Source organism: Rhopilema esculentum, chromosome 7 (genome assembly GCF_057945365.1).
Source record: "Rhopilema esculentum isolate cy_ngs chromosome 7, ASM5794536v1, whole genome shotgun sequence".
NCBI classification, from domain to species: domain Eukaryota; kingdom Metazoa; phylum Cnidaria; class Scyphozoa; order Rhizostomeae; family Rhizostomatidae; genus Rhopilema; species Rhopilema esculentum.
In genome coordinates, this window is record NC_142821.1 from 13,200,774 (window position 1) to 13,224,802 (window position 24,029).

Sequence of the window (24,029 nt, forward strand, 5' to 3'; positions counted from 1 at the left end):
GAAACACTTAACAAATATATAAATAACACAAGTTTTGAGTTCCGTGAACAGCTACAAAGATATGGTTCCAAAAAACGAAAAACACTAAAGTCTGGGAAACGAAACTGATTTAAGGAGATTTTCGAAGGAGAAAGGGAAGTAAAATAACTTTGACGGAGATCCAAACAAACTATGTCAAAGGGTTTCCTTTCGATAAATATTTGCTCACAAGTTAAGACATCCCTATATCTTTTTAATTTTCTTATTAACCCAATCAATGTATTGAAAAGAATCAGCTTCTTATACTTCTTTCATTTAGGATTTTACCCAATTTAAACATGCTATTTGCACTATAGTGGCAGTCTCTATATTTGCCACGCCCATTTTGCCAATCGTGGCAAAGTACCACGCCAAAATTTTATAAAGAAATGTGGATCTGTAAAAATGTCTTATTTTAGGCCGTGAGGTGCGAACACATTTTTCACCACCATAGAAAATTCAATTTGCAACATTGATTAGGTTCATCTCATCAGTCTTACGAACGAAACAAGTTTTCAATTCTCCTTGGACTTGATCCTGGCGGGCTCAGTCAGTTGGTCAAACGTATTACATGTTAGTTCCGAATAACTCTGAGAAAGTGTGGTCTGTTAACTAGAATTCTGGGACATAGAGTCTTGAAAATAGGATTGCTTTTTTAATCAGTCAGAGAAAACACAAAAGGGCAGGAATTATATTGAAGTACAACAAATTTAGCATCTATTCTTGTATTTTTGTTCTAATGATAGATAAGAAATTTAATTCTTTGTTTAAAAATCCTTTACTGCTAGCATGTACTCATTGCAGGTACACAACTTTTTCATGTCTACATAAAAACATCGAACTCAATTTTTTGAAGTAAGCAATATGTTGCAGTTATAGTTTTACAGGTGTCTGATTTTGTTAATATATCTTAAGAACCATAAGGGATTGTTGTTAAAATCAAATTTAGTGTACTCTGCTTTTTAACTTGCCTAGACATAAGTTTAAGAAAAAGAATGGTTCAAACATGAAAAAATTCCTGCTCAAGCTTGAAAAATCTCAGTGAAAAGAGTTTCACAATTTTTGGCAAAGTCGCAGATTAGGGTACATTTTACTTTACCCAAAATCAGAGATAGGGGTCCAGTTTCTACCTTCAGGAACACACACGATATACATTGCACCAATTGACTGTGCCCGTCAGGGACTTGATGCAGAACTTTCACTAATGCGTTTGTTGCTGAAGACATACTAAGGAAAGTCTTCTACACAGTTGATATCATTCTTCGCAGGAGTCTCAGTTTTCTTGCATCAAGACCAAGTAAAGATTTAAGGAAATTCCAGTGAATGGTCCTCCAACAACATCCAGAGTTATGTTATTCTACTTAGTTTCTTAAGGCAGAATATCTGGCATTGAAAAAAACACGCAATTTATTTATCAAAAAGGGGCACTTTTTGTACTCTTTGCAAACAGGGGGTGGGACCCAGAATATCTGGCATTGAAAAAACATTGCGATCCACAAATGGGTATATATTTTCCATCGTGTTCTTTCGGAACCTTATTCTGACGTTTTATGCTCTGAGGAGTGTCAGACGAAAAAGCTTTTAGTATGTCGTAAAATGTTTGCTATTTTCAAAGCCATTTTCAAATTTTGTACCTCAAAAAAATTGCTCAAAAGAGAAACACAATAATTCCATCTCTGACCCGAACAAAATAGTCAATGTAGTCAAAGAATTTTATGCCTCTCTGTATAAAGAACAGCCAGTCGACTCAAATCTTCAGGATACTCTTATAAAAAATAAGTAAATGAATTTCAGAAACTGAAAAAAACATTTGTGAAAACCCCCTTACTCTTGAAGAAGTGAACATTGCCCTAAAAACTATGGTAAACGGAAAATCTCCTGGAATAGACCTTGCAAATTTTACAAAATATTTTGGAAATCCCTTAGTAAACACTTCCTAAACATAATTAACTCTTGCTTTGATAATAAATCCCTTACCCCCTCTCAAAGAATTGCTTTGATTTCTTGCCTCTTTGGAAAAGGTGACAGAGAAAACATTAAAAACTGGCGCCCCCTTAGCCTGTTAAATTGTGATTACAAAATAATAGCCAAAGTTCTAGCAAATCGCCTTTCCAAAGTCGTAACTAGCATTATAGCAGAAGACCAAACTTGCTCTGTTCCCGGCCGCTCAATTTTAAGCAATTGCCATACTTAACGAGATATTATTCAATTTTCTGAAGCATATTATTCTTCAATTTCCCAGTTGCTCTATTATTGATTGATCAAATGAAAGCCTTTGATCGTGTAAACTGGAACTTTCACTTTAAAACACTTGAGAATTCAATTTCGGCCCTGTTTTTACCAGCTGGGTAGAACTTCTTAACACAAATATTGAAAGCAAAGTGAAATGTAATGGAATTATCTCTGATTCCTTCACTCCAAGCAGAGGTAGCAGACAAGGTTCTCCTCTCTCTGCCCTTCTTTATGTTCTCATTGCTGAGATGTTTGCTGCTAGTGTCATAAATAAAAGGTGTAACAATCAGCAAAACGGAATTTAAAATAATCCAATAGGCAGATGATACTACCCTTCTTATTCAAGGTAACTAATATTTATTTGCAATTAAAAATCATCTAGCTAAAATTATACGAAAAAGCCTCTGGAGCTAACTAAAATAAACAATGATAAAAATGATGGCATCTGGCTTGGTAGCTTTAAAAGCCATCTCAATTCCCCACTAGGTTTTAATTGGAAAAAGAAACATCCTAAAATTCTTGGCCTTTATTTCGGTACAGAATATGTCAAAAAACTAAACTGGAAACCAAAAAAGTCTGAATTTCTAAAAAGACTAGACCTTTGGAAATCGTTTGACATAACCTTTAGGTTTCCAGAGGGAAGGTTGTTGTCGTTTATCAGTTTGCAAGCTCTGCACTTTGGTATACAGCTTCGGTTTTTCCCATACTCTGATGGGCACTTAAAGAGTTTAATGAAAAACTTTGGCATTTCTTTTTTAATGGCAAACGACCCCCGATCCCTAGATCACACGCTAAATTTTCTTATCAAGAATGCAGCGCCAATATTCTTGATATAGAGAAAAAATGTAACAGCCTCCTTTTATCATGGCTAGCCAAACTCTTCTATATTGTTCGGGGATTTCCTGCCCCTGAACAATCAGGCAAATGGAAAGTCCTCTTTGACCACTTATTGGTAGATATTACCTACAACTTTTCTCCTGGTTTCCTCCCAGAACCCGCTATTAAGGCCAAATCAAAAACGTGGAAAACGCGGAACAGGCGGAAAAGTAAAATTTTGCTTTAAGCTTCTGGAATGGAGATACATTAACAAAGCAACGGAGCTCTTTCAATAATTGAGATATAGGAGCTTATTTTTTAAGGAATAAGAATTCCACATTTTCCACGTTTTCGATTTCGAATGAGGGTGAAAATGGAAAACGCGGAAATCACAGAAATCTTTAATAACCAATTATAATTGCTAATTTGATGACAAGAGAGGTATGAAATGAGTTATTAAGCCTTTGATAAAGTTTAACACAGATTTTGTAAACATGGTATTTATCTCAAAATATGTAGTTTATAAAATGAAAAGCACTTAAAGGGCTCGATTATCAAGATAGTTTTTCCAGTGCATGTTTAGTAAAAGCGTTGTTGTTTCTTTTACTAACTAAATTTTGCGTTAGTTTATATATATATAACTTCTCACCTAGGTGTGTGCAGAAGCGAAGAGTTGAGACGACTTGTTTTTAACTGTACCAGAACTCGATTAATCATTTTAACTATCTACACAACTATAGTGAAACAGCTCATTATAGGGGATTAACTAAAACAAAGCGAATAGAAAAGCTAGGCTACAAAGCGAATGTAAATACAATAGGAATAAAAGCTGTTGTGCGTAAGTGCAAATATGTGGCTGAGTATATGGCTGATTAAGTGCAAATAAAATGACGTATTATAAGTTCACTATAAGAGCCCCCCCTCTAGAATGTAAGAGGAGCGAAACAGTCGATATAAGTTTGCAATATGGGGGCTTTAGAAACCAAAGCGATCCGGAAAATGAACTTTGCACCCTGAATGTGTCGTGCATTGGTGACTAGAAGAAGCTGGTGTGTTGTCAATCACTGGGAAGAGTTGGTTTTCTGTTGACATGTAAGAATCCAAGTGGTCCACTTTGAGGCGATCAATGCTGATTGTTTTATGTGTGCAAGCAATCTCTAAAACGAAATGCTTGTCTTGACGTTGAAGCACTTTGTAAGGCCCATCGTGTGGTGGCTGAAGTGGCTTGCGAATGGCATCATGATGCACAAAGACAAACTTACAAGTTGCTAATGCTGACAGAAGATGAAACTTGGTATCCTGTTTGCGAGGTGGTGTAGGCCGAAGACGTTGTGCATAAATTGTAGGGTCTAAAACAGAGGACTATTGAGAAGAGGTAAAGAATTCACCAGGAAGACGTAGGTTACAACCGTACACCAGTTGTGCAGGAGTGCAGTCAAGATCTGGTTTCAGAAGTGTCCGGAGGCTGAGAAGAATTAGTGGCAGACTTTCACACCAACGTGATGGATCAGATGATGCCTTTATTGAGCTCTGGAGTTGACGATGGAGGCGCTCAACCATGCCATTTGCGCAAGGATGATAGGCTGTTGTGTGGATCCATTTGATTCCAAGAATCGACGTCAGTGACGCAAAAAGAGCAGATTCGAACTGAGCCCCGCGATCAGTTGTGATGGTTTAAGGAACACCGAAAACAGAAATCCAATGTGTGACGAAAGAACGGGCGACAGTTTCAGCTGTAATGTCAGCAAGTGGAATGGCCTCAGGCCATCGTGTGAAACGATCGATGCATGTAAAAGATATTTGAAACCTTGAGATGGTGGAAGAGGTCCAACTATGTCAATATGTATGTGGTCGAAACGAACATCTGGTGTAGAGAAAGTGCCAAGGGGTGAAACTGTGTGGCGAGTAACTTTCGACTTTGGCACGGTACGCAAGATGGAGTCCAGTTGCGAATATCCTTATTTATGCCTGGCCAAACATATCGCTGAGTGATAAGATGTTGTGTAGCTCGAATTCCAGGGTGGGACATGGAATGCAACTGGTCGAAAATGAGACGACGATAACACAAAGGAATATATGGTCGTGGGTGGCCAGTTGAGATGTCACAGAGAATGGTGCCTGTTGAAGATTGTAGAGGAAATTCCTTGAGGCGTAGTGAAGAAGACTGTACAAGAGACAAATCAGGGTCGTTTTTTGAGCTTTGGCAAGAAGTACAAAGTCAAGAGGTAAGGATCTTTGAAGAATGTTTATATCCGTCCTAGATAGGGTGTCAGCAACAAAATTTGCACTGCCATGTATATGACGAATATCTGAAGTGAACTGGGAAATGTAATCCAAGTGTCTAGTCTCGCGAGGAGAATAACGGTCAGGTGTAGCAGATAAAGCGTGGGTAAGCGGTTTGTGGTCTGTTAACACGTAGAAACGGCGGCCTTCCAAATTGTGGCGAAAATGACGGATGGCCAGATAAACAGCCAATAGTTCACAACCAAAAGTACTATACTTGATTTCTGCCGGATGTAGACGTTTGGAGAAAAAGGCAATTGGTTTCCAGATGCCGTCAATGTGTTGTTGAAGAACACCACCAACTGCAGAATTTGACGCATCAACCATTAAGCAGTATGGAGCAGTTGAAGAGGGGTGTACCAAAAGCATAGCATTAGCTAAGGCTGTTTTAATTGCTGTAAAAGCAGATGCAGCATCACCCTTGAGAGGAAAATGGTCGTGATAACTGTTTTTGGGAGACAGGATGTCTGTGAGTGGCTGTAAAATCGTGGCACACTGAGACATGAAGCGTCGGTAAAAGTTGATAAAACCAAGGAATTCTCGAAGTTTACAAAGAGAAGTTGGAGGTGGAAAATCTTTGATGGCTTTGATTTTGTCAGGCAAAGGATAAATACCACCAGCAGAGATTTTGTGTCCTAGGAAGTCGATGGACAGAGCACCGAAAACACATTTAGCAGGATTTATGACTATACCATATTCGGAAAGGCGTGTGAAAACAAGTTCTAAATGGTGTAAATGTTCCGATTCAGTAGAGCTGGCGATGAGTAGGTCATCAATGTATGCGTAGACGAAATCAAATCATCGAAGTACTTCATCCATGAACCGTTGAAATGTTTGTGCGGCGTTGTGAAGACCAAAAGGCATTCTGACAAACTCAAACAATCCAAAAGGGGTACTGATGGCAGTCTTTGGCACATCATTGGGATCCACTGGAATTTGATGGTAGGCACGGACGAGATCAATCTTTGAAAATATAGTGGCACCATGCAGCGTTGCAGAGAAATCCTGAATATATGGGATTGGGTATCGATCTGGTACTGTTACTTTGTTGAGGGCTCTGTGATCACCGCAAGGACGCCAGTCGCCATGTGTAGGTTTAAGGACCATGTGGAGTGGAGACGACCAACTACTTTCCAAAGGACGAATGATGCCCAATTGTAGCATGTGGTCAAACTCGGCTTTGGCGACAGCTAAACGATCTATTATAAGTTCACTATACATGTATGTTGCAAAACAGTAACATTCTTAATAAAAGATCTAAAGATAACAAAAAGTGACATTTTAACAGCGTATAAAATATAGAAAAGTAGTGACACTTTAATAGGGTATCTAAAATGGCAGAACAATATTGTTTTTGAGAAGAGATTGTATAATAGCAAAACAGTAGCATTTTAACATCATGTGTAGAATAGCAAAACGATAACAATCACAATAACAGAACTTAAATCACAAAACAGTAACATTTTATCAGTGTGTATTAAAGTATCAAAACAGTATCACTTTAATAGCATATCTAAAATGGCAGAACACTAGCATTTCAATAGAGTATCTAAAATGACAGAGCAGTAATGTCTGTGAGAAGAGATTGAAACAGTATTATTTTATCAGGGTATTTAAAATAGGAAGAGAGAAGCATTCTCAATAAAAAATCTTAAGGACAAAACATTAATTATCTAACAGCAGATGCTAAATAGCAAAACAGTAAAATTTTAGCAGCTTATATAAAATAGCAAGGGCGAAAAATTCTAAATATAATATCTTAAGTAGCCAAACGGTAATTATCTAGCAGTAGATCCTAAATAGCAGAGTATTAACAATTATAGGTCAAGTCAAGCAAGTCATTCCAACTGTAAGACAATGCAACGTCAGCAGTTCCTTGCACATTTTGATATTTATAGTTACATCAAAACATTTAATTGTTCCCTAAGCAGTTTTTTGTTACATTCCTTCAGGTCAAGGTCATCAGGAACCTGTATAAGCTCTTGTCTATAATAAGGAAACCTCTTGTAGATACAAAATTTATTTATGCAATAGTACCTTGCTGTCAGCCTGTTCACAGGATCTGGGAGAAATTCTGGCTCATCTTTGCTCTTCTTTTCACGATTAGGATATTGCCATGGTTCCCGAAGGTTAAGAGCAATGTCAAAGGGAATCACAGCAAGAACCCCTTTAGGAAATTCCTTTGAGCACTGGCCACACCTGTTTCTATCGCTTGCTATTTCACTAGCCAAGCAAACAGCAAAAGGCTCATTTTTATGCCAGATTTTTGTGAATGGCGGTGATGCGTTGCTTGGTCTATATGACAAAGGGTTCATCTGTCTCTGTTCATACACCTTCAACGTTGTGGTTGATGGGCCTTTTGCCCAGCTCTTCTCTGTTCGTTGTGGTATGTTAAGGTAGACCTAGCGGATTTTCGAGCCGACTTTGCATTCTTAATTACTGTTGCCAGTGTCCATTCCCTCTCAGCAACTGCAACAGAATGTTTCCATATACTCACAAACTTGAAATCTTTGTAGTTGCAAGTGCCCTTTTTCTGCTTTAGAGACTTTGTAAGGAGATGCGTTGCTTCCTGCGACCCAATACTTCTTTTCCCCCTTATCATTGCCTATACTTGGCACTGGAACTATTGTACTCTTGCTGTTTAGTAGTTTGATTGCCTTTCTTTAGATGACATCTGCATATATGATTAATGGAAGTGCAATTCTCAACTTTATCGACAATGAATGTATTTGATTATGTGTTCCTTGTAAGCCTGTTTCTGGAATGCTGATTCTTTTTCCATTTCTTACTTCATCCAGCGATGGGTTATTGATAGCTGTCAAGTAAGCTTTTTGTTTCTCTGCTGTCCACCGGTACCATTGTTCTAAACTGACAGATAAGTACATTGCATCTTCATTTTATCTATATCATGAACCTGTACCAGTGATAGCTTTAGCTATCTTGTCGTCTCAGTGGCGGCTCGCAAATGTATTCAATGTATTAGTCTAATACATAAAATTTTCGACATATACAAGAAATTACGTCAGACATGATTCTTTGTAAGTTCGTTGAAAAGGAGTTCCTCAATTTTCATGTCTGTGTGCAATACTCAAGGAGGCGCTTACAAAAGAAAAAATGTGTTGAATCCCAGCACAATAAAACTGATAATCCTCTAACGGCTGTATTGAATTCCTGGGGATTAACGCAGGCATGGCGGCTGTGATACTGCCGGCCGGTGTCAGTGTATTAGATCTCAGTTTCTAATACAACCACTCAAAATTTCTTTGTGTTGGAGAGCTCTTTGTGACGTCTAGTCTATTTTGCTGCCTATCCATAAATATCTGCCTGCGCAGCGAATGTATTAGATTTCATTTTCTAATACACTGAAGCTACAGTGCCGAGAGTACGCTAACGCTGTTAAACATGAACCGAATTGCTGAAGCTGTTCCCCGTTGGGGAGTGTCGCAAATATTTACGTTTTTGAAAAGCCAGAGGCATCTTACACACGAGCAACATTTAAAATTAAAGAATGACGGAAGACCTTGTCCAAAAGTAACATTGAAGTACAGAACTTCTGAGTCTGTCTATGAAACTTTTCCATGGATGTACGGCAACGAAGAAAAGAACATATTTTTGCTGGCCATGTCTTGTAATGGGAGACTTGTCTACTGTAATTAAATAACTGTTCCCCTTCAATATCATTTTCTATTTCTGAAATTTGCATTTGATTGCAATTTTTTAGATTTTAGATTTCAAATATTTTCTTATAAAAATTAATTTATTCCTCTATGATTTTTTACAAATTGTCCTCGTTGTTTTGACTTTTAATGTGAAGCTGTTTGTTTAACGCAAATTACGAAAATGACGCATGCATGAAAACAAGAGTTCTTTCTGATGTATTAAGATGAGCTTTCTAATAAACTAGGGCTTACGAACAAACAAAGGCTGATAGGCCGTTGTTCGTCAGCTTATTATGGCGCCTATGAGACACTGATAACGAGCCCATAGGCCGCTGGCGCAGAGGTAGTGCATCAAAGAATGCGGCCCTTTTATAATGAGATGTTTATCTTTATTCCAGACAAGAAACGTTTTTGTGGAGGTAACTGGGTATTCTTCATCAGGATCAAACTTTGAGAATGGCTAATTGCCACCAAATCTCGAAAAAGCACATTACCAACCATCCTGCTTACAAGTTAATTGGTAATATGGATGTTGCTTGCGCTCTTGACAAAGCTCAGAAGAGAGAAGTGGAGAGGCACAACCACAATGCCACTCAGTATTCTAGCATGATGCGTCATCATATCAATATTTCTGTTCTTCTGGCAGGTCAAGGTCTTGCATTCCAAGGCCACGACGAATTAAAGGCTTCATCATATAGGGGGACTTTATAGAATTAATGGAGCTGTTAGCAAGCTACAGCCAAGAACTGAGGTCGTTTCTTGACAATGAATGAGTTACCTATACCTAACACGAGCCTCAAAATGACCTCATCGGATGTATTTATAATCAACTTTGACAGGAAATTAAAAGGCGAATAGATGACACCAACTTAATTGCTGTCATGATGGACGATACAAGTGACATTTCCCGAGTTGAGCAGTCTGCTGTATCTGTGCGACTTGTATACAAAGGAGAAGTTGAAGAACATATGCTTGCTTTAATTGATTCATCCGAAGACCAGACAGCAGACGGCTTAAGAAGAGTCTTACTAAATACTCTGTCAGAGTATGGAATCACACCAGTTTCAAGTAAAAACAAACTAATTGGTCAGTCATATGACGGAGCACCAACTATGAGTGGTGGATTAAGAGACGTCCAGAAACAGGTTCAGAACGTTTTTCCATTTGCCTATTATAATCACTGCATTGCTCATAGGTTAGCCTTATGTGCCTCTGAGTCTTCAAGCAAAGTTCCGAAGATTGCCAAGTTTTTCAGCACAGTGGACGAATTAATAGATTTCTTTAGAAGCAGCCCTAAGGGCACGAGCTACCTTAGAAGAAATCTCCCAAAGCCTGGAGACACACGTTGGTTTTCTAGGAACACCGCTATTGGCGTGCTTGACGCTTGGTATGAGAATATAGGAACTGTTTTATTTGAAATCGCAAATGACAACAGTGAGAAATCAGAAACCCAAATTACAGCCAGAGGCCTATGCATTCAAGTTCAGCAAGTCGAGTTTATTTTTTTTCTCAAGTTTTATCGTAAACTCTTCGAATATTTTACACCAGTGACGACTATGATGCAAAAGACTTCAATTGATGCTATTCAAATTTCGTCAATGCTTGAGGATCTAAAAGCTATGCTAACAGCTTTCGATTTTGGACAAATTTGGGAAGATACTCTTGCAGCCGATCCAGTTATGCCAACTGTACGTGTCAGAACTGGTTGGAGAGGAATAGAGGACGAGATTGGCGGCTCACATGAAAGTTGGAGAAGGTCAGTGACTGCAGTGGCTAAAGAGCTAATACGATTAGTTTTGGAAAACATTGAGTGGAGATTCGCGAACCTAAAATATTGAAATGGCTTTCTGGACAAAAATATTTTAAAGACAATGTAGTTGCCAGATTTAAGGGTTATAATCAAAGCCGTTTTGAAAGATTTTCTAGGAAGTAGTTTGGATAGTTTGAAGGTTTCTTTGGGTGTGAGACCCATCTGCTTGTTTAGATGTAGCTATAAGAGAAATAAAAAAATTCTTTAAATATAAAATTTGCGCATTGTTTAAAGTCAAGATTGTTTTTTGTATTGTTTAACTCATCATTACCATGGACTCCGGCACAGATTGGAAAATGTGAGGGGGGGGGGCAAAGAAAAATTTAGCCCTCATAACAAATGATTTTGAAAAATGCCCTATTGTTTTGCAAAAATTGGGGGCCATGCCCCTCCCTTCTTCGTAGGCCCTAATTTCATTCTAATACAACATTATTTTGGGTGCCAGCCGCCCCTGCATCGTCTTGATAACTGACCACAGATTCCCACCCATCTTTGATGAACTGTGTCATTTGGCAAATCATCTTTTTTCAAAAAACCTAAAGAAGCTTACTTTTCTGCTAGCATGGAATTGACACATTGAGATTGATTTGTGTAGACCATTTCTGTTCTACCATCGATGTTTCTTGGCATTCCACCTTTCTCGCGAGCATCTTGGATAACTTGCGTAGCACTGGCTTTTACCGCTCTTTTAGATAGGCATAGAATTTCGATTTGTATACTGACAAACCTTTAACTTTCAAAGTTTCTCCTTCCAGCTGTGATAGTTTTCCCATAGCTTCTGTTAGCTTTACTTTTAGATCTTTTTTGTCTTTTGCTTCTACAAGACCATCCTTTCCAAAAACAACATTCAGCGTAAGGTCTGTGCCTACACCTTTCACGCCAATTGAAGACAGAAATTGTTTGCAATTTGTCTTGTACGTCGCAACATTACTGCTTTGCTGAAATTATTTTTGCAGGCATTATGTAAAGCCTGCTCTCAGCCAGTGACAATTCCTATTGATTTTTTGCTGAGTGTAGAATAGCGTGCCATTTCATGGACAGCTGTGTCATACGTTTCAAGTGATTTGAAATGTCCTAGAATTCAATGTTGCTTCCACCTCTACAAGTATTGTAGTCACTTCATCCTGTGTGAGTCTTGCATTGCCTAGGACTTTTCTAAGGCACCTCTTTACACTACCCACCATGCGTTCAAATGCCCCACCCCATCAGGGACTACGGTCTAAGTTGAATCTCCATATACTGCGCTTAGATACAAAAAAATCTCTTACCTCAGTTTCACATAACTATTTATTGAGCGGCTTTGAAATAGCTTTAAAGGTCTTTGCATTGTCTGACACAATGCACACTGGCGTTCCTCTTCTTGCGCAGAATCAACATAAAAAATTTACAAGGGTAGGGGTCGCAGGATTTGATACTACTTTAAGGTGAAAAGCTCTGGTTATAAAGCAAGAAGAGAGACAGATATAACATTTAATAATCTCACCACCTTCAGCTTTCACAAACAATGGCCCCGCAAAGTCCACACCAGTAGTGCTGAATGGCGGTGCTTTACTTACTCGAAAGTCTGGTAAGGCTGCTGTGGCTGGTGCATTGAATGACTTTCTCTCAAGATACCTGCAACGAAAACATTTTTTTATAATCTTTTTGACAAATTGTCTTTCACTGGTTATCCAAAATCTGGATCTTACCTCAGCTATTGTAGCTTCTATCTTCAAATGGTGAACTTTCTCATGACAGTCTAACACAATTAACAAAGGTACTTTGTGTTTCTTGGGCAGAATAATAGGGTACTTTGATTCTAGATCTAAGTCCGAGTTTTCCAGCCTTCCCTGGCAGACAAGTAGTCCATTTTTCTCAAAAATCCCAAGATGAACTCTGGTTTTCCCAAAACTTGCACTTTCTTTCTGCACCTTTTATCTCCTCTACTGCCAAGTTCCCTTATTCCAATTTTCTTTTATCTTTTTTGAGTTTTAAATTATTAACAAATCTTTTGACCCATGCAGTCACTCCGAGCAATTTAATCAAGGAGTTAAATCTTTCTATATTCACAACAGTGCTCAATGTCCTAACTTTTTCTGTAACTACACTCAAAACAACAGGCATCCTCTCTTTTCTCTTTTATCTCAGTTGAATCTTCAAGCACTAAACTAGTAAGCCAATTATTTTCACTCTTTCTCAACCATTTTGGCCATTCCCACTACAATGTGCTGTCTTTCAAAACTAATGCTGGTACTCACCTAGATCCTATGTCTGCAGGGTTATCTTTCCTCCTACATGACCCCAATCTGACTTCTTTGTTAATCTCAAGATTTCTGACACACAAAACTGCACCCATTGCTTCCACTCTCCCTGGTTATATATCCAGTAAAGAGCGGTTTTGCTGTTGAGCCAGTACTCTACCTTGTCAATGATGACTTATGAAGACAATGCTTTCTAAATAATATCCATGAGGGCAGCTAAAATTCTGGCAGACATAAACTCAAGACGTGGAATGGTAAGATATTTTAGTGGAGCTACCCTTGACTTAGAGCACAGAAGCTTTGTATACCTGCCTTTTGTTGTTTCCCAAACAAGATACACTACTGCACAGTATGCCCTTTTGCTAGCATCTCCAAATCCATGCAGTTGACAGCTCAACAGCTCACCGTAATTTTCATCAAACATTTTCATCAAATTGTTAATGTTTTTACCTCATTTAGCCCATGTATCCATTCCTCCCACTTTGCAACCTTGCTCTCAGGGATTGGGACATCCCACTCAAGCTTCTCTTTACAAAGATCCTGAAGAATAATTTTAGCTTGCACCCCAATGGGGCTTGCTAGACCTAAAGGGTCAAATGACATGGCTTAAGTGCTCAAAATGCCTCTCTTTGTGGGTCCCCTTACCTGAATATTTTTGAATATTTGTAACCATTTTTGGATTCCAAAGATGCCAAATTCAAGTAAGTGTGACTTTTTCATTGTCCCAGATTATACCTAAGAATTTGGTCTTCCACCCCCTCCTCCTTACACGTTTCCTGCAGAGGTCCTAATGATTCTTTGGCAAAGGATTGGCTTTCTTGAGAATCCACACTCTCACTTCCTTTCACTTGCTGCAGAATCTGTTCCCTAAGCTCAGCTTTGTTTTTTTTCCATTTTCGAAGTGAAAATTCCCCTTTCCTCATTCTCTCTCTTGCCTTGCAAAAAAGGAAATATGCTTCTGCTGCATTAGGGCAACGGGTTACAAGGTCATCAACAAAGAAAGACTGTGACATTTGCGTAACAAAGTCTGGGTCAGACTCCTGAAAGGAAGAGAGATGATGACGCAAAACAGCATTCAAAATGAATGGTGAGCTATTAACTCCAAAGACAACAGAAATGAACTTGGGCTCAATAATCTCTGATTTTTCTACACTGATGTCATTTAACCAGAGAAATCTCAAACAATCACGATCTTTAGCATTTACCTCAATGTTCAGAGATGCTTTTGCAATGTCGCCAACAAGAGCTACTCTTGCATCTCTGAACCGCAAAAGAATATCAAAAATTAATGTATTTTAATAGATAGTTCCTTTATAGTCAATTGAGAACTATTAACAAAAATTAATTTAAACGATCTCACCCGTTGATGTGTTGAGAAAACGCATAGAGAAAATCGAGTTCTGTTTGATTTAATTCAAGATACCTTACTGACTTACTCTCATTATACCTTAATGCTAAAAATAAATCTGCTGACGAAGGATGTGTCAGTATGATGTAATGTGATGTAATGGAGATTGAAAGATCTATATAGAGAAAGGAAAGAGGTTTAGCATGACGCCATGTAGCAAGGTAGAGCTGAAAGAAGCAGTTTAAATTAACAGCACTTTAAAATGAGTAAATACTTTATTGCTACAGTGTCAATGATGGACCCACATGAAAGCAGTCATTTAAGGAGGTTTAGTGTTTTTATCTTTACAAGAAGCATCATAAAGAACTCTTACCTTAGCTGTTTCTGCATTTTAACGTGCAACTGCTGAATGTTGCAGGTAAGAAACCCTTTCTGCATCCTCCATTTCTGATACTCTTGAGATGATACCTGTTTGCAACTGCTCTGAAATAATTTTACCAGATTCATGCAAGATCTTAGGATCCTGCTTGAGCTTTCTTACTTCCGATTTAGGAACACAATTGTTATAATTTAATGGCAGAGGACCATGACCTGTCTTTCAAGGCAATGATACTGAATATCTCTCTCCTGTAAATACAATGTCATAAAGTAGAGCTTCATGCACATCGTCCTTAGGCCTTATGCCTAAGCTACAAAGATCCCACAGTTGGCTCACTTGTTCATCAATCCACAACAAATTAACTGAGCATTGAGAAGAAGAATCAAATTTCTCACCTTTCAGGGGTGCAAACAACAAACAGCTTGTCCTCAAATCTAGAAACATCTGAAAAATATATCATGTGCAAGTGGGGGTAAAGGCTCTTTACTCAACATTAATATATTCGCAATACTAGTTTTCAAATGTTATTAACAACATAACATAAATCTTTCACTCTCTTTTTTCCCATGAAAGGCAAAAGATAAAATTCTACTACATCTCTAATCCTGTCATCTTTTTCTCTACATCCAAAGGCCTATATGCTCAAATTCTCTCTTCTGACTTGCCTGAGTTATAAAATTTATACAGCTTTGGCAGAAATAAAGGATCTATGACTCCCAGAGTCAAATAGCACTCTCACATTGCATCCTTTTTTATCATCTACCTTCGCCAAGGCTGTCTGCAAGGCTACACTGTCCTCAGAACACATGCTTCCAAAACAAGCTGGGGCGTTGTTGCTTAGCTTATTTGCAAGTTCATCCTTATTTTCTGGCTTAAATGGCATGCTGCTACAAATAGAGACGTGATGCTTAGCCTTACACTGCGGACATCACAACTTTGATATACATTCAAAAGACCTGTGGTTGGCTTTAGGACGAATAAAACACCTAAAACATTTCTTAATGATACTTTTCCTGTCCTCAGGGTCCGTATGATTTGTGTACTCCTTTGGCTTGTCGTCTCCTGTGCAGTAAACACACTTCTGTTTTCCTGCAGGTGTAAAAAGTGCACTTGCAGTGTTCGGTCCCTTCAATCTCATTGGTTGTTTTGGTGCTTTTTCTTGCTTATCATTAGGCCCTCCACGATCTTTAAAAATTCTGCATGATTCTCTCGAACTTCAAGCTTCAAATCAAGTTCTGCAATCAGCTCATCCAGACTCCATTCCAAAACGCTTTTTCTCTATGTGATTGCACCATGCTAAATTTCAACTGCTTTGGCAACTTCTCAACCAACACAGGCACCACAATTTGGAGTAGGTTCCTTGATCGACAGATAGAACATATCCAAGAATACTATTATCTAACCCTTTCAGCTCATCCCGTTGAGTTTTAGCTGTTCGTTAAAAAATTTGAGAAGTATGGTGTCGTTTTCTCCATCGGCATTTCTCAGGTCTAAAACCTTGTTCACCAATTTTTTTGGTGTTTCTTCGGAAAACCCTCCGCTTCTTTTCAATATATTTGCTTCTTCTTTTTCAAGGCTCATGATATATGATACAGCTTCTTAGGGTGGACCAAGTCTTATAGATCGCAATCTATCTCAATTAAAGTGTATATGAAGTCATTTTGTGTTTAGCGCCAATTTTATCAAAAAAGTGTCAAGAAATCGATTTGTAAAGTCCTTTTCGTCATTTGGGACTTCCTTCCCACCTTTTTTGCGACTTGAAGTTACGAATTCCAGGCCGCCGCATCAAAATCTCGCGTTAGGTCAAGAGACATGGGTCGAGAGCCTAATGACGTACATTACGGAAGGATTTGTGTATCATTTGCTTAGCAACGGTGGATTTTCTTGTTATGGTAACTTTCAGTTCGGATCTTTTTTATCAAAATGCCTTGTCTGTGCGTTGTTTACAGATGTAGTAACAAGAATGACAAAGTGGGTAGAGACAAAGGGATGTCGCTTCATCATCTGCCTTTCTGGGGAGATGAAAGGCCGTTGGCAAAGAAGAGAAGGAAGCAGTGGGTTGATTTTGTAAAAAGAATGCGAGCAAACTTTACCCCATCCAAGTACTCAGCCATTTGCTCGGAACATTTCAAGGGTGAAGATTTCAAAAACAGAATACCTTCATTGCCTGGATTTATGGGAAAGATTCAGCCCGTTCTTAGGCGTGATGACTTTGGTATTGTTGCCTTTCCGTCTGTGTACTTGCCAACACCGCAAGAAGAACCTTCTGCATGGCCTAAGTCGATGACATCCTCGAGAAAAACATCGAGAGATCATCGTCAGGTGAGGACAGTTTTGGCTATTACTTTGCAGTGTATTTAGATTTGTCTCTATTTTCTTATTTAATACAACTTGTAATTGCTTACAAAAGTTGATGAAAGTTTATTTCTTTTTCAGATTTTACGCGATGCTCTCTCTCCCTCGTCATCTACAGAGGCATCAACATTGACTGTTTATGACCACACCGGGACTGATGAATTCGCTGTGGTTTTACAAGAATGTGAAACGGAGATAGCTGATGAAGACTTTAGTGTAGGAATTTATTCTGTTTGTTATCATTTTCTACTGAGTTTCGAATCTTTGGTTCTCTTGTCTCCATTTTCCCTCCAATTCTTTGCTGTATATCACATTACTCTTCAGAGACAAATATTGAGCTTTATCTAATGTCAATCCCTGATTTTTTGTGAGATGTTTGTTTCCTTTACCTGATAATCACTACCTGATATTATATGATTTTCTTTTCTTGACAAGCAACTAATGACAATCTGACTGGCAAAATAACCTTGCTGGCCTCGGGCATAATGTTGTTGAATAAAAAAATATTTGGGAACCCCCTTTTATCACGATCCCCCTTTTTATTAATAGTTGGATTGTATATCAGACCCTCTTATCTTATATTACATTTTACCAGAGGTTGCTTGCCAGACTGCTCTGAATAGTACACAAAACATGAGGCTGAGGAACCAGTGGCTAGCCTACAAATTCAAGCTTCGCAAATTAAAAACAAAGCACAAGAAAATAGGTATTTTATGTTCCATAGTTTTTCATGTTCCTGTTTTGTTAGGGTAACAAGTTGCAATAACAGCTTGAAACACATTAATAAGGCAAAAGTTACATGTTCACGGGAAACACTCCCAATATAACCAGGGTTATACAATGAGAGATGCTCAACCGATATTGTTACTGATCTCTCATTCAAGAGGTTTTGTTTTTTACAAGTATCAAGCTTATATGATCCCATGTATGGATATATAGTAGCCCATGTCATTTTTTTTCTGCAGGAGTGAGAAGAGATGAGGTGAAAGTCGCGGAGACCATTTCTAAATTGCCCATAAGCAATCAAGTACAAGATGAAGAGACTTGTGAAAATGAAGAAGATAGTTACAGTGAAGATGAGTCAGATGACGATTATGATATTGAAAAAAAGATGAATCAGATGAAGGCCCTGGTGAATTTAATGACAGGTATATTTTGTGTATGATGTATGGTTATGGTAATTCTCTCATATGACCTTACCTTCAATCTGTCAGTGTAGAACATAAAGCTTTCTCTCCCAGTTCACATTTTTTCACAAACCTTTTTTGCATTAGGGGCCTTATGTTCTGCTGTGATAGTAACTCATAGTATGCAGACTGACCTGGTGTTCCAAAACTTCCCATCTTGATATTTAAGTTTGCTAGACTAAATTGCTCACCTTCAACATTTGTCAAGAAAATTGCACATTGCGAAAAATTAATTTTTGCAAATGTCCATAGGTACTGCACAAAACAACACATAGGAACAGAATAAATTCTGGCAAGAATTTTATCAAAAACAACCTGAAATATTATGAGCAGGCAGTAAATTCACTTCTAATTCTTGACTTTTGTATTTTAGAAATGCTGCAGATGACAACTTGCGATCTGAGCCTAAGTTCATTGTCTTTCTGTCACAGCTTCTCCTTCTATTTCAAATATGCCCTGTATGCAAAACTAACGGCCCTTTGGTGACAACCCATCAAGTTGGAACAATGGTCGAAGTAAAAACAACCTGCTCCAACATAGCTTGCCCAGCCAGTGAAGGTATTTGGAGAAGCCAGCATGATATCTCAAAAATCAGAACACCGGCAGGAAATATGCTACTTTCATTTGCAATTCTTGTAGCAGGTGGATCTGCCAGTAAAGTTTTCAGAGTGTTTCGCCATATGAGTCTTGGATGCACCTCAATTAGAACTTTTTTCAAACATCAAAAGGTAAGGATAGAAGGTAGAAAGCAAAATATATTATCTCACATCAGTTATAAATCAAACTGGTAAATTCTATAGCCAGATAAAACATTGTACTTTACCAGTTTTTGTTTAACTAAGCAAACGTTTCTTCCATGCATTTTTTTACCAACAATCTTTCTTTTACTAATTTGGGAGTAGTGGTAGAGACTTTTTTTTCTTCTTATCAGCTGACCAATTTTGACAAACCATTCTAAAGCATCAGTTTTACATATAGGGGTTTTTTAATAAATTTCTTCTTTTGTATGAAATTGTAGGAAAAAATAATGCCATTCATACTTCTGTTGTGGAAGAGACATCAATCAAAGCTATTTGGTCAGTTGAAAGAGAATGAAGAGGAGTTGATTATAGGTGGTGACGGTAGGCATGACAGTATGGGGCATAGTGCAAAGTAGGGAGCCTACACAGTCTTTTGCTGCAATATCTCCAAAATAATTCAATTTGCCCTTGTCCAGGTACGCATAGCTACATACAATACCAGCTAAAGAGAATAAGCATGTATTTCAAGTCAAAATCATGTTTAATAATAAAACTGTGTTGAAAATATTAATGATTTGTGTTATTCTTATAGCTATGAAGATCTTGTTGATGAACTTATGTCTGTTTGGATGAGCTTGCAAGGCTCTGGTCAGCCCAGTACTTGTCAATAAGTCCTTCTTTTCATATTATTTTGCACTCCCTAATAGACCCCTTTCACATTCGATTGTCATTGCGAGACATGATTCGGAAAAGAGGCTAACGTTGTTCCGCACAACGCTAGCTCCTTGCCGACACACCAAAACAACTTGTTAGCCGGCTATTCGTATTACGTGTATTACTCTATAATAATTATGGAACAATTCAAGACCTTGTTGCCGCCATTTGGAGCCATTTGCCTTGGACATCAGATCTAAGAGGGACTCCTGCCTTTTCTTTTGTTCAGCTGTATGACTATCTTGTTGTACGAACAACGAAGTTCAAGCATATCAAGCTGAAGAGTACAGCCTATAAAAAGCTCAAAGCCTTTCAGTTTTTCTACGAAGGATATATAAAGAAATTTTTTGTTGCTAGAGATAATAACTTTACTTTTTTTGATGTGCGTATCAAAGCTTCAATGACGAATGTTTTATACAAAGCCATCGTTATTCTCTCAAACGATTCTGGTGATGTTTGCTGTGCAGCCTGTACATGTCCTGCTGGTGCTGGCATTTCTGGTTTGGGTAATTGTAACCATGTTGGTGGTGTCCTTTTTGCTTTGGAAGACTTCAATAGAAAAGGCTATCAAAGTTGTCCTCAACCTGTCTCTTGTACATCGAAGTTATCAGCATGGAATGTGCCTTCTTCATTTACATCAATATCTCCCGTCCCAATTGATCAAATTGTAATTGAAAAGATTAAATTTGGAAGAGATAGTGGTAAATCACTAGATTACTTTCCAAGATACAACATAATTATTTAGAAATTGCTAATATGTAAGTAAATTGACATCCAGTAAGTAAGTAAAAACAGGCAGTAAGTAAATTAACATTTTTAATCAGTAAGTGAGTAATCTTGGGTGAAATTTTCCCTTCAATATACTGTGGGGATAATACCATAGGTAGTGACCAAAAACAAGAAGATAATGTCTTTGGTGACAAAATTTCAATGAAAATTATTATGTACACTGATTGGCATAAGATATATATGCTTTATGATATACTTATACATTCCAAATCTAACATAGAAAAGATTGAAAAGCCTGCATGTATCCATTTCCTTATCCAATAAGCCCCAACACTAAAAAAAGCCCCTTCCCAATTACTGATATATATGATACTTTATAACTTATGGCAATTACAGGCCTGGCTGTAAGACTTTTAACAGAGGGGAACAGTAAACAGCTCTCCTAGAAGTATTCAGGTGAGCTATAAGAATAGAAACAAAGGAAAATTGATTTCAAGGAGAGCAAATTTGTTTTTTTTAGAACAATTTCGGAGAGCAATCTCTAGCTCCTCTCCAGCCCTGAGGAAAGCCTGGAGGGGAGCAAGAGCTATGGCTCTCCTCAAATGGCCAGGCCTGCAATTATGATCATACCTGTAAAAGACCTCTATCGTGACCTTGATATGAATATCACTATGTATAAATGTTATGTAAACTAGCAAGGGTGCATGGATTTTTATTTGTTAATGCAAGTCAAGCTAATAGCCAATGTTGATGTTCCTGTAACATAACTTATAGACAGAATCATTTATAATTTTTTCCCACTTAGTTCAAATTGTGGAAACATTTAGAAGTTTTGTAAAATGAAAAAATAATTTGCTTCATGAAAGATTTATGGTCAGAGCAACTGAAAAATTACAATTTACTTAAAGCTGTTTATCTATGGGTTCTGCATATAAGAGGTGAAATGATAAAAAAATTAAAGAAAAAAAACGCTGTCCATTTATATACAATTAAATTACTTCTTATGAATTGAGGGTATCACTAGAAATGGCAAAAAATTAGTTAATAGAGAGCAAACAGTAAAAATCTGATTAGTTAATGGGCATAAGGATAATGGTAGAACTCCATTGAGAATGTGGTAATTTTTAATTCTACCAATGGCTCTTTCCACATGAATTCTAACAGCTGCAATCTGAGCTGTTTCTTCACTCTCTGCTGGTGTTAACTGTGATCTGCTTCCTTTGAAAGGTGGAATATTGAGTGTAACCCCAACTGGTAGAATGTCAGCTATATCAAATCCTCGGTCTGCCATGACATTGTCACCATGCTTAAGAAGATCAATAAGGCCACTTTTCCAGGTAATCTCTTTATCAGACACCCTGCCAGACCAAAGCTTTGAGACAAAAGTAATAGCACCAGTAGGAGATATTCCAATGAGAGCTTTTCAAGTATTGTGGTGTTTATACTCAGACCATGTCTGTGATTGAGCTTTCATGGATGAGGGAACTTTAGTAAAAATTTCTGTGCAATCAATGACTATTCTTGTGGAAGGATACTTTTTAAATTCATCAGGCATTAAAGCTTCAACATGTTCTTTAGGAGGAAAAGGAAAAAGAAGAGGCAGTTCATGGTATAGAAAGTTGATCCAGGTAGTGAATATTTTGGATGCATGACCAACAGAGATTCCAAATCTATCTGCAAGATCGATCAAAAACAAGCCAACTTTGAGACGCATTAAAACAAAAATAAATTCTTCAAAATGCGACAGCTTTCTTTTAGGACCTGGTTTTGTTAATGATTCTTGCCACTCTGGTCTTTGTTTGGATGTACCATGAGACTTAGAGCCACGCCAGTAAGAAATGTTCTGCAACTTTGGTTCCAGATACTCATAAACAGATCGAAGAGAAGAATAATTAGGAAAACCAGTATAAAATTTGACAGCAGAATCATCATTTTGCAACTTTTCAAGTGAAAAAAATGCCTTTTTTGCAACAGACAGTTCAGCATTTAAGTTTGATACTTGGAAAGAAAGTTCATCAATCTTTTTTTGAAGGTTAACATACTCCCTTTGTTCATTACTTGACTTGTTTTCATCATAACTGGAATCATCATCAAAATAAATGGGGGCCACGACAAAAGAAAAACTTGTTTGCGTAGAACTGTTTCGGTAATTAGAAACATCTTCTTGAATGGAATCAGAACAATCATCAAGTTCAGATGTAGCGGAAGAAGAAGGCTGCGGTTGTGGGATTTCATAATAGTGGCTGCGATCCTTTGGTGCCTTACGGGAGATTTTGCTGGTCCTCGCATCACTGTTATAAAGCTTCAAAGAAGGAACTGCGCCATGATGTAACTTCCATCGCTGAGGGTTTCGCTTTAAATCTTCATCTTTGAAATGTTCTTGGCATAACACTGTACTTGCAGTAACTTTAAAACCATCCAAACCATCAACTCTTTTGATCAAGTTACACCAAACTCTCTTCTCTGGATTCTTCTGCGGAAACTTAAAAAAATGTAGGCCACTGGGTGAACCATCTGTGTTATAGGAAAAATTATAACAACCAAAAGCAGCGCATTGTCTCCCCAGCGATTTCTTCTTCTTCACCTGAATATTAGCTACCGGTTTCTCAGTATTCTCAGCCATATTGCTAGCGACAATTTTTCAACAGATTAGCAAATAATATCAGGAAATATTGACAAACACAGTGTTTGGCCGTATCTAAGGTTTGCGATTGTTGTGCGGAACAACGCTAGCCTCGTTTTCGAAGTCACTCTTCGCAATGATAATGGAATGTGAAAGGGGTCTATTCCTCTTCAGACTATTCTGCTTTTATTTCAGTGCAACGAGGTTGGGAACAGCACAGCCATGGAATTTGAAGGATTCAAACGCTGTCTTGATTTTATATTGAATGAAGGAATGCAGGTATCAACGATGATATCAGACAGACATGTTTCCATTGCCAAGTAGATGAGAGAGGAAAAAAAGGACAATACGCACTTTTTTGATTTGTGGCATCTTAAAAAAAGTAAGCCTGCATTATTAAAATTGACAGATTTAGTTGTCATCTTGGCCATTGGGGAATTTAAAATATGTTGTATGTCGTAGATGAATGTAAAATTCTTTATTTAAGTAAAATATTGCTATATTGTTACACTTATCAGAGCTGGTCCCCCTATTTGATCTCGGTCAACAACCAAACAAAAAGTTGTATCTCAGTCTTTGGTGCATATAGTATTATAATATAAGTTGAAATCTATGTTATATCATAGAAATCAGGAAGCTTTTCCAGAATGCTGCAAACAGAAAAGGATATGAGGCACTGGTAGAATGGATCAACCCATGTTTGAAGCAGTTTCACTGGTCAGCCACATCCACACCTGATGGCAACGGGAAAGTGATTCTGGCAAAGTTTCATTCCTTTTGCAGCATGTCGTGAGTGAGCATGAAAATCTGGATAATCCAGTATTTAATAAATTTGCACATGCTGAGGTAATCACACAAAGAAAATGGCTTGATAAAGGCACAGTCTATAGAATTGG

At 37.8% G+C, this 24,029-nt stretch overlaps 2 protein-coding genes and 1 pseudogene across 2 annotated transcripts; 2 read left to right on the forward strand and 1 right to left on the reverse strand.

The window, feature by feature from the left end:
* Positions 1–9,881: 9,881 nt before the first annotated feature.
* On the forward strand, positions 9,882–10,846 carry LOC135683863 (zinc finger protein 862-like). The gene has a single exon (XM_065199246.2). The coding sequence runs from the start codon at positions 9,890–9,892 to the stop codon at positions 10,844–10,846; it is 957 nt and encodes a 318-aa protein (XP_065055318.2). The 5' UTR covers positions 9,882–9,889.
* Positions 10,847–18,833: 7,987 nt separating this feature from the next.
* Positions 18,834–19,483, forward strand: LOC135683958 (uncharacterized). The gene is made up of 2 exons (XM_089109180.1): positions 18,834–19,055; positions 19,346–19,483. Exons 1-2 carry the CDS (start codon positions 18,834–18,836, stop codon positions 19,481–19,483), a joined length of 360 nt encoding a protein of 119 aa, XP_088965306.1.
* A 695-nt stretch (positions 19,484–20,178) lies between these two features.
* On the reverse strand, positions 20,179–23,332 carry LOC135685016 (uncharacterized; annotated as a pseudogene).
* Positions 23,333–24,029: the final 697 nt, after the last annotated feature.